General features: G+C 33.9%; 3 protein-coding genes across 3 annotated transcripts; all 3 read right to left on the bottom strand.

Moving 5' to 3' along the window:
- Positions 1 to 325: 325 nt before the first annotated feature.
- Positions 326 to 3022, bottom strand: LOC133697459 (metacaspase-4). Its single transcript, XM_062120016.1, has 2 exons — positions 2480 to 3022; positions 326 to 1443 (listed from the first exon to the last, which is right to left on the bottom strand). Exons 1-2 carry the CDS (start codon positions 2823 to 2825, stop codon positions 506 to 508), a joined length of 1284 nt encoding a protein of 427 aa, XP_061976000.1. The 5' UTR covers positions 2826 to 3022; the 3' UTR covers positions 326 to 505.
- Positions 3023 to 4909: 1887 nt separating this feature from the next.
- LOC133698017 (peroxidase 7-like) lies at positions 4910 to 6477 on the bottom strand. The gene is made up of 2 exons (XM_062120876.1): positions 6166 to 6477; positions 4910 to 5929 (listed from the first exon to the last, which is right to left on the bottom strand). The coding sequence occupies exons 1-2, from the start codon at positions 6472 to 6474 to the stop codon at positions 5144 to 5146; spliced, it is 1095 nt and encodes a 364-aa protein (XP_061976860.1). The 5' UTR covers positions 6475 to 6477; the 3' UTR covers positions 4910 to 5143.
- Positions 6478 to 7265: 788 nt separating this feature from the next.
- LOC133698031 (18.1 kDa class I heat shock protein-like) lies at positions 7266 to 8185 on the bottom strand. Its single transcript, XM_062120899.1, has one exon. The coding sequence runs from the start codon at positions 7923 to 7925 to the stop codon at positions 7458 to 7460; it is 468 nt and encodes a 155-aa protein (XP_061976883.1). The 5' UTR covers positions 7926 to 8185; the 3' UTR covers positions 7266 to 7457.
- Between the last annotated feature and the right edge of the window lie 4446 nt (positions 8186 to 12631).

The following is a 12631-nucleotide window of genomic DNA, read 5'->3' as shown; positions in this document are numbered from 1 at the left end:
ATGTGGTGGGTTCCTCTTTTCCATCTGCAAAGCACAGGCAAGAGCTTCATTTCGATCTTTTTTTCTCTTTAGGTCAACCTGTAACTACATTCTAGCATGTTATACGTTCAATCGTTTTTACCAAAACATACATATGATGTTTGTGCACGCACCAATGCATCAATTTTTATCTTTTAATTTGATTTGCTTGATTTCTCTTTTCAAAGTTTAATGTAAGACTTCCTTCTCACCTGAATTCATTTTTACAGCCGTTGATTAAACTAAGGGTCATTTTGGATAACATGTTAGGAAAAGAAAGGGTTAACTCGGCAGTATGGTCTGTGAATTGTACCAGCCTGCATCAAGGTTCAGGCGCCATAAAACTTGAATATTACCATTTTTGGTCCAAGGTTTTGTAGTTCAGACGGAAAGCACAATAAAAATCAGCACAGTCCACTCAAAAAACACGCACACGCACACGCACATAAAATTTATTTATCTCTTAGTACTGGAGAAACCATTCAGGTCAGCACACAAATGGAGCTTCAACATGATGGTCGCTGCAGTAGAGGCCAGGTCGCTGAGTGAAACCCTGCTTCTTCAGAATCTTCCTGGCCCTCAAAACAAGCTCCTGGTTAGAAATGTCACCATCCGCCTCCCCAAGTATAGTCTGGATGGCATTGCTAAGAGCTCCATATGCTTCAGCTGAATTTCCTCCTGGACTGGCATCGGCAGAAGTTTGGTCAGTTTGGCAGCCACTGATCAAAATCCCACCATCTGGTAGTGCACGCTTAGATGCTCCAGCATAAACTTCTTCCTTGCTACCCACCTCAGTCTCGAGGGCAGGCTGTGCATACCCCTCGTTATGCTCCAGTTTTTGTTTGAGAAATTCCTGGGCAAGATTCCCAACCATTCCAAAGAGTCCGCCACCTCCACTTTCCCCATCACCAAGTTGGAGTTTATCCATGATAACCTTCATGAACTTCTTCACCTTAGGGCTTGCATCTTCTCCAAAGACATCAAAAAGGGCTGGCCTCAGCTTCCCAACATCGATGTCGTCTTTACCAGTCTTCTGCTTGAGTATTTCTATGAGAGTTGAGAGAGGCAGAGACCTACTTTTCACGTACTCTCGCTCACCATAGTCTCCTTCAACTGCTCTGTCATCAAAATCTTCCTCCTTGACATGCCGGCTGGGGTGCAATCCAGAAGGAATGTGAACTCCACGAGATTCAAATGCATCTTTCACGGTCTGTTTCAAGAAACTTTTAAATCCAAACCCAGAAGACCCCTCCTTCTCTTTCTCTTTCTCCTCCTCCTCCTCCTCCTCCTCCTCTTGACGCCTTGTGCTCTCCCCTATCTGCTCTTTAGTCTCATCAATAAGGCCACCACTATGGCATGAATCAGATACAACTGTTATGCGACAACCTTCTGGGACCTGATCCACAAAATCTCTGAAATCATCATCTGTTCACAAACATCCGAGTTGGAAGTTAGAATGGAATTTGCTTAAGCAACATTTATGACGAATCATTCTAGGAACTCCGCAGTCAAGGGAAACAAATAATTCCGTAAAATAATTTCCATTTCCAAACAAGTTGAGTTTTTATCAATTAGATTAATAACAACCGATACAAGAGAATGATAAAAACAAAATGAATGATAAAAACCCCTTGGCTCTGATGTTTTAATTATTTGCTTGAATAATTCATGGTTCATACTCTTCATCCATCAGTAATACTTTTTGCCTATGAATTGATACTCTTTGAACAAATGCATGGACCCTCAAGCAGGCTCCAAACTATTTCAGAGCGCAAAACTGGATTGTGTCCTATAAATACCCTGGCATGGGAACTTGTAATGTGATGTAAGATCATCGTGCCAAGAAACAATAAAATAAACCTGTATTTATCAAAAACCTCATGATTAAAGATCCAACAATTTGGTTTTGCAATAACAAAGACTCTGCATCTCTCTTGTTAGAATAAAGAGACTACACAAATTATCTCTTCAACAATCCTAATAGATTTGAACAATAACAGCTCCACCACAACAGATTAAATTATTGAAAATGCAAAGGTCCAAGAGAGCTAACTAATCAAGATTCAAAATTGACAGTCTCAAGCACAGAGATCAAGAGTCATGACATTCCACTGACAAAAAAAACAAAACCCAAAAATAAAACTAATGGTATTTTCTTAGAAAACCACATACAGTAGCGCGGCTCCTTAGAATCAATTTCCCAGGGATCCAACCAAACAAAGAATAAAGGTGCTTCCCCCCCCTTCAAATTTCCTATCCACAAAAAGATCTAAAACAATCCACCATGATCGCAATTAAAAAAAAAAAGAACCCCCAGAAACAAATAAGATCAATCACAAACTGTTGTTGATCAGATTACTGAAAGAAACTAAATCGGATCACATCAATCAAAACCAATCTTTCAAGAGAGAGAGAGAGAGAAATAGGAACCACAAAAGACAAGAGAAGATAAAGACATTACCAGTGATAAGATTCATATCACAAGGGACAATGCACTCATCGTAACCAGTATCATCATCCTCTCCAGTTTCAGCAGGCAACCTTGTCCCATGTCCGCTATAGTGGACAAACAACAAGTCTCCAGGCTCGGCAGAGCGAACCAGATCCTTCAGCGCCTGGCGCACGTTTCTCCCAGTTGGTTGTGTGTAAGAATCATCCGTGTCTATCAAGATAGTTACGTTATCTTCAGAAAAACCATAACGATCAACAAGACACTGGTACATCCTCTTGACATCATTTATGCAGCCTTTGAGCTCAGCTTTTGTTCCTGGGTAGTTGCAGCCTATCAACAATGCCTTCTTTGTCATGGTCCTGTTGCTGGCAACGATCAACTCAGTCAGTCTCAATTGGATTTGGGATCTTCTGATCCTTGGAGAGTATTTTCTGTTCTTTTTAATCCTGACTTTTTGGACTGTGAGAAAAGTGGGATCGTCAAAGAAATGGTAATGATGAGTTGTCAGGAGTATTTATTTATTTATTTATTTTGGAGAAAAGGTTAAAGTACAAATTAAGCGTAAAAAGGTTCTAAAAAAAAGAAGAAAAGAGGAAGATAAGATGGGTGAGTTGGATTGAATGGAATTAAAGAGGATGGGCCCTTAAAATAGTGATAACACTTATTATTTTTAAAAATAATATATTTTTTTAATATATTAAATATTATTTTTTTAAAAAAATATTTTTAAAATAGTATATAAAACAATCTAAAAATATAAAAAATAATTCTTTTATAAAATACTACATCAAACGCAATTACAAACAACACAAAAAAATTAAAAAAAAAAGAATTAATCATCTTCCCTTGTAAATAAAATCCAACCACTGTGCTTGTAATTTTATCTTCCAGCCAATAGAAGGCAAAATTCTACATCTCTCTCTCTCTCTCTCTCTCTCTCTCTCTCTCTATATATATATATATATATATATATATATATATATATATATAAAATAAAATAAATAATTCATAGAAAAAATTAGAGCGAAAGTTTTTATTTTGACATGTGGATCGATCAAGTGTATTAAAAATCAATTATTTATTAATTATATATTATATCATATATAAAATTATAAAATAAAATAAGTATTTGTGTTTTTTGTTAATATAAAGAATAAATAAAATATTCGGGAAGCTTTGAGGAGATAAAAAATAAAAAAAATATTTTGACTGAAAAATGTAGATACAGATTTCTTATAATAATTTATTATTATTTTTATTTAAACCAGTTAAAAATTTGTAATGTAAGTTTTAATTTAAGAGATATATTTAATATTTTTATTATTTAAAAGTAAAATCAGAAAAAAACAAGGAAATCATATTGCCTTGTAACTTATTTAAAAGTTTAAGGTAACGCATCAGTTGAATTATGTGTCATTTTACATTATTATTGTTTTTCTATCAAACTCTGTATTTATACAATTTTGTAAAATCACGTGATACAATTTTGTAACATTTTTTTTTAATGTAATATGCATCAAGAATGTAGAGTATATTATTTATAAAGATCCACAATATGCTTTGTTTTTCTACCATAATATTCTTTTTCATGAATAACCATGTTTTGATTGAATAAGTGCAATATAAAATATATTTTGTGGTAATAAAAAAATAATTTAGATTATTAATATTCAAATATATATCTTTTAAAATCTGGATCAATAAGCATCGTTCACATATATCTGATATATTTATTGTTGTTTTTATTTAAACGCAACAAAAGAATAAATGTAAAGATAATGACGTTAATTAGTATAATATTTTACTAATATTATTATATGAATAATAATATAATAAATAAATATTACATTTCGAGAGCTTTGTGTTGAATAATAGAAATCAAAGCAATAATTAGAAAATGTCAGCAATCTCACATTATTGGAATGCGCAATCAAACCAAGTCCTCCTTACATTTAAGAGTTTGTGTTGAATAATATCTCTTATTAAGAATAGACATTTGGTCAACCATCCACTATCTTCTTTTTACAGAGAGGTCAAATAATGTCCAAAATTATAGAAAAATTCACGCCCGCGTCATTTATTCATTAAAAAACCTTTTTTTTTTAAAAAAAAATGCAAAACCCTAAGCAAAATCATTAATAAGCAAAAAGCATTTAATAACAAATCAATCTTGAAATACCAAAGTTAACAATGGAGCGGTTGGATCTTGGAGGGATGATGGAGTGAGTTGCTGTACGATGACAAGGGAGTTCTTGTGAGTTGAGTCCCCTTTTAACGTGCGCTCGAGCCGTATCAGCCATTTATCAGTTATTACAGTGAATCCCTGTTTACCAGCTAACTCCGAACTCCCAGGGGATCAAAACATGAGTGGGGAGGAAGGAGCGTGGCATCTATTGTAACTTGCAGTAACTGGAATCCAAAATTACAATTCACGAGGGGTGAGAATAATTATTGATCGAAATATAATTAAGATAATTATCGATCATCATATACACTACTACTTCAAGATGCGAGACAAACAAGGCCGAGTATAAGTTTATTTAAATAAAACCAGAATCATTAATTGTCAAGAAATAAGAACAAAATGTCATGGAAAAACCACAATGGAATGGACATCCATCAAGGGTTGTAACTGCGCCGAGCTGGACAGACATTGATCCGTAGCAGATTTACTTAACCGCGTCGTGGTGGATTGCCCTTTTTGCTAGGTGCGGGATTAACATAATTACAGTCCAGTCTGATTTCGCTTTCATTCGGAGCAGTATAGACAAGAATGTTTCCAAGATTCACCATTGACGCTGCAAACTGATTAAAGAAAAGGTCAGGCTGCTGATCTGTGAATGCTGAAACGAATGGCGCAGTTCTTGGATCCGAGTAGAGTTCTTGATCTGTTGACAACAACCCCTTTTTCTTGCCAAGGTTGTTGTAGTACTCCACGTCAAAAGTCTTTGGAGTTGTTATATCTAGATTGACCAAGTTAGAACTCCATTTGCAACTTCCTGTCAAGTTCCTCAAGTATTGTCTGTCAAGGGTAGGATCAGGCCTGCCAGTTCCCTTATAGTTAGCGAGTCTGTGCATGAATGAATAGCAACTGCTCCTTCCAATTGTGTGTGAACCTGAGAGAACAACCAAATCAAGAATGCTCAATCCTCTTTCCTGGAAGAAATCAATCAGAGCTGTGACATTTTCGCGGCCCTGAGGAACAAGGTCAGCCTCTTTGGCAATGGAAGTTTTTCCATCTTTACGCCCAAATGGGACTTCCCAGAATGGACCTCCAAGCAGAAGAGTGGCATCTCTAGCCGCAGCTGTGAGAATGTCCGCGCATGAGACAGTTTTTGGACACTTCCTCTCAAGCTCTGCTTTAATTTCATCAATCACTTGGAAACCTCTCAGTGTCTTGCTAGCATAAGCTCTCCTTTCACTATTTCGATGGTTCAACAAGATAGAAGCATCACATCCCTGCATTGCATGTTGTCAATATTTTTAGTCTCATAAGACTTATACGAGACTAGCAATTCTATCATTAATAAAATCAGTTAAAAGAAAAGGAAAAAACCAATTAATGACCATCATTTGGTGCATAAAAGATGCCAAAACCTGAGACCTTTTCTCAGGTTGAGAATACTAGCTAGTGTAATGGTCGTGAAGGATATATATTAGAGGTGCAAGATTTTTGGTCATCAATTAGTGCTTACCCTAATAGCGCAATCATGGAAGTGCAAGCGAATGATGCTAGCTGCCAATGTGTAATCCTTTAGGAACCAAGCTTTCATTTTTCGGTGAATTATTTCTTCAGCAGCAGGGCAAGTTTTATGATAGTAGCTAAGAGACAGGTAATCTCGAGGAGACAAGATCGACGGTGCTCCTAGAGGCTTAACTAAATCTTTGACAGGGTTCGGTGGCAACATGGCTGACACCATGTGCAGCTCAAACTGGACAAGGAGGAGAAAGGTGCAAAACCACAACTTCATGTTGCTTTTTTGATCTCTTGTCAGCACTGGCATGTCACACTGTGTTCCGAGTATTTACTGATTGTGTTCTCCGCCTTGTTTTATACCTGATTCATTGTGGATTTTTATGTGTTGTAAAGAGAGAAATACGTGAGGAGCACTCTCTAATTCACAATTTTTATGACTTGCAAACATGTACTCCAAGTGGGGGCTCTCAGGACAGCGATACACGCTATATTCCAGAGTTAAATATTAAGGTCACTTGGACACTCGACAGCCCAGAAGAAATCTATGCTGTAAAGAAAGAAATATGGAATTGGGAACTGCAGGATGATCGTTCAGCTACAACTCTTTAATTAAAAAAATAAAATCAACTGTTTCAATATATTTCGTTATGATTTAGGGAGGAAAATAAAAAGAAACGGACTTGGTTTAGATCTAGAAGGAATACAATTATTACGAGGGCCTTGAATCCAAAACATAAAGTCCATCAATAGGCCATTAGTTAACTAATTAGTTAACTATTGATCTAATAGCAAATAGCTCAGGATTGACGCATAGAGTGCCAACCCTTCAACTCTATGGAAATTAATAAAGTCTATACCGGCCGTAATATTTTAAAAAACATTTATGATTATGCTGCATCTAAACTCGGGATCTAATATTGGCTGGAGGGGGAAGCGTTGACCTAGCTGGGTCAAGTCATGCAAATGCCACTCGGCAAATATGGGTCCTTAATAAAGACATTCTATCCAGCTCAGAAAGGAGCACTGGACACGATCAAAATGAAGGAAATTTTGTGTGACGTCCACTAAGAAAAAACTTTTTAAAAAATAAAATTATAGTTATTTACAAAATTAATTGACCTTCTGATTCAGCTTAAACTTTTACTAGAACAAAACAAGTCACAGCATTTTTACATTCATATTCCCAATCACACGACAGCACAAAATCTTGAAACAAGCCAAGAAAAAGAAAAAATCTACACTATCCCGGAAGATATTAGACCACGCAGCTAACCACAACAAACACAAGATTTAAGCCTTGCAGCAAATAAAACGACCTAAACCCCTGGAAACATGTTTTTCACCATCATCTCCAGAGATTTCTACGGCCTTGTTTTTAGGCTTCCTTTTCAGTTCATCTTTAGGCACTGTCACCACAAGAACCCCATCATGCATTGACGCCTTAATCTCATCAAGTTTAGCATTTTCGGGCAATCGAAACCTCCTTGAAAAGCCACCACGTGACCTCTCTTTGCAGTGCCACTTCTCTCCTTTCTCCTCGGCTTCTTCTTTTCTCTCTGCAGTACTTATTTGAAGCACTGTCCCCTCATGAACTTCAATCTTCACGTCCTCTTTTGTAAGGCCGGGAAGATCGATCTCGAATACATGGGCGTGAGGAGTTTCCTTCCAGTCCATTTGGGTCTCTGAGTTTTCGATCAAGAAACCCCGAAATGGATCAAACAAGCTGTTTTGGTGCAAGAGAGAGTTAAGGAGAGACATTTTCTGGTTTTTTTATATTTTGGCTGTGCTGGAAAGAGTTTTTGGCTTAGGAATGTTCGAACGAAGAATTAGCTAAAGACTTCAGTTGTTTTGTTATGCTTGTTTGTTTAGGTATTGCTATATATTGAAGGTATTTATATTGGATCCTATGGCAGAGACTGGCGAGTTCTTGAAGTTTCTGGTGATAGATTTTGCAAATTACAAGGATTTTGACTCCCAAGGATCATAACGTCAGAAGAGATCATACTCCATTTGGTAGTCAACACAAGGGAAGTTTCTGGGGGAACCTAGAAATGGACAAAATAAAAGTTTCGACGTCAAACAAGTTGTTTAGCTGTGCAATTAATTAATCACAGACATGGAATTTTATTAGAAGATTGTAGAACATTCCCAGCAAGAAAACCATGATTGGACAAGGATAGGTTAATTTCAAATCCTGGGCCGTTATTAGAAAATATATTAAAATAATATATTTTTTATTTTGAAATTTTTTTTTACGATATTAATATATGAAAATAATCTAAAAATATATAAAAAATAATTCTAAATAAAAAAATTTCAATTTTTTGATAAACATGCAGCTACATGTATGCATGATTAATGTATTGAAACATTTAGTCATCCTTGACAACCTGGGCAGCTTGTAACAACTACAAAGAGCAGATTTTTTTAATACACTGAGTGTTTAGATAAATAATTTTACATGAATTTTACTAAAAAAAAATTAAAAAATATTGATTAGAAAAAATAATAATTTATAATTCTTTTTAAAAAAATCTATTTTTTTAGAACATAATTACAAAAACTACCATAATACCAAATGATTATAGCTTTATATCATCTCGATATATGTTGTACTACATGTATATTATGTAATCGATACTTAGTTTTTATTTTATGTTGTTTTTAAAATTATTTTTATTTAGAAATATTAAATTAATAATTTTATGTATTTTTTAATAATTTTAAAAATATAAAAAATCTAATAAAATATTATTTTAATATATTTTTAATAAAAAATACTTTAAAAAAATTATACCATAATTTCAAAAAGCAACAATAGCTGACGAAGGCTCCATTTGGATTCTCTTCAAATGTCAAGAAATCTAAGGAAAAGAACTACTAAGTTCAATTTCATAAGGCAAAAGACAATGAGTTCCATTTTATATTTTTTTCCTCTATATTCAATTTATTTTCCTTGTAAGTTGATTTGTTTTTATACTTTGTAGAAATTAATAAGACTTACCAGCCATCCTCCCAATTTCATATTAAACACCTAAAAATATAAAATCTTTTCAGGGGAAAAAAAAACAGAGAGAAGATAATCCACATATGATGTTTTTGGGTTTTAACCATTAATTCTTCATAAATGATAAATCGTTTGCAGCATATATTCCGCACTCAAAAAGTTGAATGAAGTTTTAATTTTTTGTGTTTTCACTGTCAACTTTTTCCTTTTTTTTTACCGTGTAAGCCTAAATACTGGGCAGTAGATGTTTGAAAAAATATAGGTGATTGTTATAGTAGTGATTATTTTTTAAAATTTTTTTTTATTTAGAAATATATTAAAATAATATTTTTTTTATTTTTAATATTAGTATATTAAAATAAAAAAAATTTATTTTTTTAGTTGGAACACAGTATCAAACAAGTGCCGACTCACGTCATGGACCAATTCACAAGCCCATTTTCCGTTATTATGTCCAACAAGGGAAACTATAAAACCCGCCTGTAAAGTACAGAATTACAGTAATCACCCAAAACTCACCTTCAAGTTCAAGTGAACGGTACAAAAACCCCTTTTTATGTCCAAAATACCCTTAATATTTCTTAATCTCCCCCCGCCTAACATTAAGGTGTTTTGGGTATAAAAGAGGAGCTTTTATAATATTTCTAAACTCTTAGATGGTCATTATAATTTTATAATACCTTAAAGAATTATTAATGTACCTTATTCAAAATAAAATTTAAATACCCTTTACAAATTAATTTAATAAAAACGTGAGATGTACTAAGATATTGATCTTCGACATATTTTTTTTTGTAAGAAATAATTAAAAAATAAATAACTAGAATTTATTGGAAAGGAAGCTTTTTTTTTCTAGAGTGTTTTTTAAATTATTTTTCAATTAAAAACATGTTAATTTAATATTTTTTTTATATTTTTATTATTATTTTGATATGCTAATATTAAAAATTATTTTTTAAAAAAATATATTTTTAATTACAAAACAAATATCTCACGGTAGAGAACACACATAAAATAAGGAAACACGTGTCATGGTCCGCCTTGATTATGAATTCATCAAACAAAAAGAAGAAAAGGAGGAAAAGGGAAAAAAAAACACCTGAAAATCAGAGGTACAACTCTCAATCTTATCTGCTCAATCATATAATATTGAGTTATGAGTAGGAAGACAAGGGCATCTTCCTGCACATTTCCTCATCAATATTGCTCGGGGGATGGCGACCAAATCCCACCCTTAATTTGTTTGCCGATTCATTTTGTCTTCCTATCGAAGTCACAAGCAAGTTTCCTTTGAGGCCAGAAGTTTTTTGGTTCTTGTCCGTAGCATTCCGACCACTGTTCATCGAGTTTACAAACTAAGTAGTTCGCATTTAATTCACTTGAACCCGTACACTTCTTTCGGGACCTAGATAATTCAGAAACATTATAAAGCTAAGGAATTGCTAGCAATATTAGCAGAGAATCTTAAGAGTTTTTAGTGAGAAGACTATAGCCGTTGACTTCAGGCAATCATACTGCATAAGCTCGTTGAATCATCAGAATTTATAACACAAACTGTAGCATATACCACGAAAGATTCCATCATAACTTCAATCTGTAAGAGACCTCCTCGGCAATCTTTACATTCTAAATATTTTTTTTTTTTATAAAGACGTGCACATTTACTGAATCAAGAAAAGGTAAATGCCAAAATCACAGCCAAAGGCCGAGAAAGGGGAGGGGTGCCCCATCATGGACTCGGGCAAAAGAGAGCGACGCGAAGGGAAGCCGGCGAAAAAAAGAAAACCCATAAAACTGCAGAATCGGAAGGCCAAACCACAAAGCTGCTGAATGCGAAACCCACCCCATGGCAACACAAAAGCTCAACAAATTAAAGAGAAGACAACTTATTTCTGTCGATACAATCATTCCCCGTCGGCTTCACAAGTCAATTTGATAACTCGTCTGTGGGAAATTTGTTTTTTTTTTTTTACCAAATTGTTTTGGTCCTTAAAAAAATGAAAGGCTGGGCCGCGATCTAGAGTTCTATATCTATGGATACAATTCTACAAAGATAAAAAGAAATTAAAAAACCAAGAAATTAATATAAATAAAGGTTACAGCATTCTAAAATATCTCTTTCTAACGGAGAAAACAACGTTCGGAAGCAAAGAGCTTCACGCACGACTGAACAACACAGTCAATATATATATATAGCTAATTTAATCAATAGGCTATATCAATCATATATCTGTCCAAGATTTAAAATTTTGTTTTTTAAAAAATTTAAAATATTTTTATCTTTTATTTCTAATTAAATATTTTAATATTTTCAAATTATTTTGATATGATAATATAAAAATAATTTCTTTTAATAATTTAATGCATTTATGAGTAATCCTATTTATCTTTACGGGCAAATTTATACCTAAAAGTTTTCATATAAAAATCTTTATTGGTGATGTAATATGTAAAATCTGTTTTGATGATTTTCATAGCATTTTGTGTTTTCATTTATCGGACCTTTTTGTAACTTATCCAGCGATATATATATAGTTAAAGAACTATCTCAACCCAATAACTTAAGCTGTTAGGTAAGGTTCCATGATATGATTTATATTATTCTTTAAAACACCCCCTCAAGTGAAAGTTCTTTGGGTTTGAAACTTGCACAGACTCAGATTACCTTATGTTTAATTTTTATCAAATAAATAGAAATGGTGAGATTCGAACTCGTGATCGTTTGATTATTAAGGCTCTGATACCATGTCAAAGAACCATCTCAACCTAATAGCAACCTAATAGCTTAAGCTATTAGGTAAAGTTCCATGATATGATTTATATTATTCTCTAACATATATATATATATATATATATATATATATATATATAACTTACAAAAAGGCAAAAGCGCGCAAACAAAAAAAAACATACAAAAAGATACAGAGCTGGTAGCTAGCCCGCTACGTACAAGACTCCCTCCATTTTTTCTGGCATCCTCGATCTGAACGATCGATCGTGAAAGATTAGAAGCCTCTAGGAAATGAGGAGAGAACACGTGTGTGTGTGTGTGTGTGTGTGTGTGTGTGATAAAAAGAAAAGAAAAGAACAATAGTAGTTACAAGAAGACATGTGCACAAGTAGGTTGCAATATTACAAATTATAGTGGCCTGATTTTGCCTCAGTTGTGTCCGAATATTGGCTCTAAACATCAATTATAGCCATAGAGTGTCGGTTATATCACATGGGTTGTCTCTCTCGAGTGATAGAAATTATCAAAATATAATCACAGATAATGATACCAGCAGTGAAACAATTCCAGAACTTAAAAAAGATAGTTCGATCCAATCAGGAAAATGGGGAGTTGCCTCTTGAGTTGCTCAACATTCATAGCGCTTAAAATCAAGAGGTGGTCGGTGATCATTGATCAACGAATGTACCAAGCTATCATGAAAGTGAAAATGGAGAATATAAATTA

The sequence above is a fragment of the Populus nigra genome, chromosome 6 (assembly GCF_951802175.1).
Source record: "Populus nigra chromosome 6, ddPopNigr1.1, whole genome shotgun sequence".
Lineage (NCBI taxonomy): Eukaryota > Viridiplantae > Streptophyta > Magnoliopsida > Malpighiales > Salicaceae > Populus > Populus nigra.
This window is presented reverse-complemented; position numbering and strand designations above follow the sequence as displayed.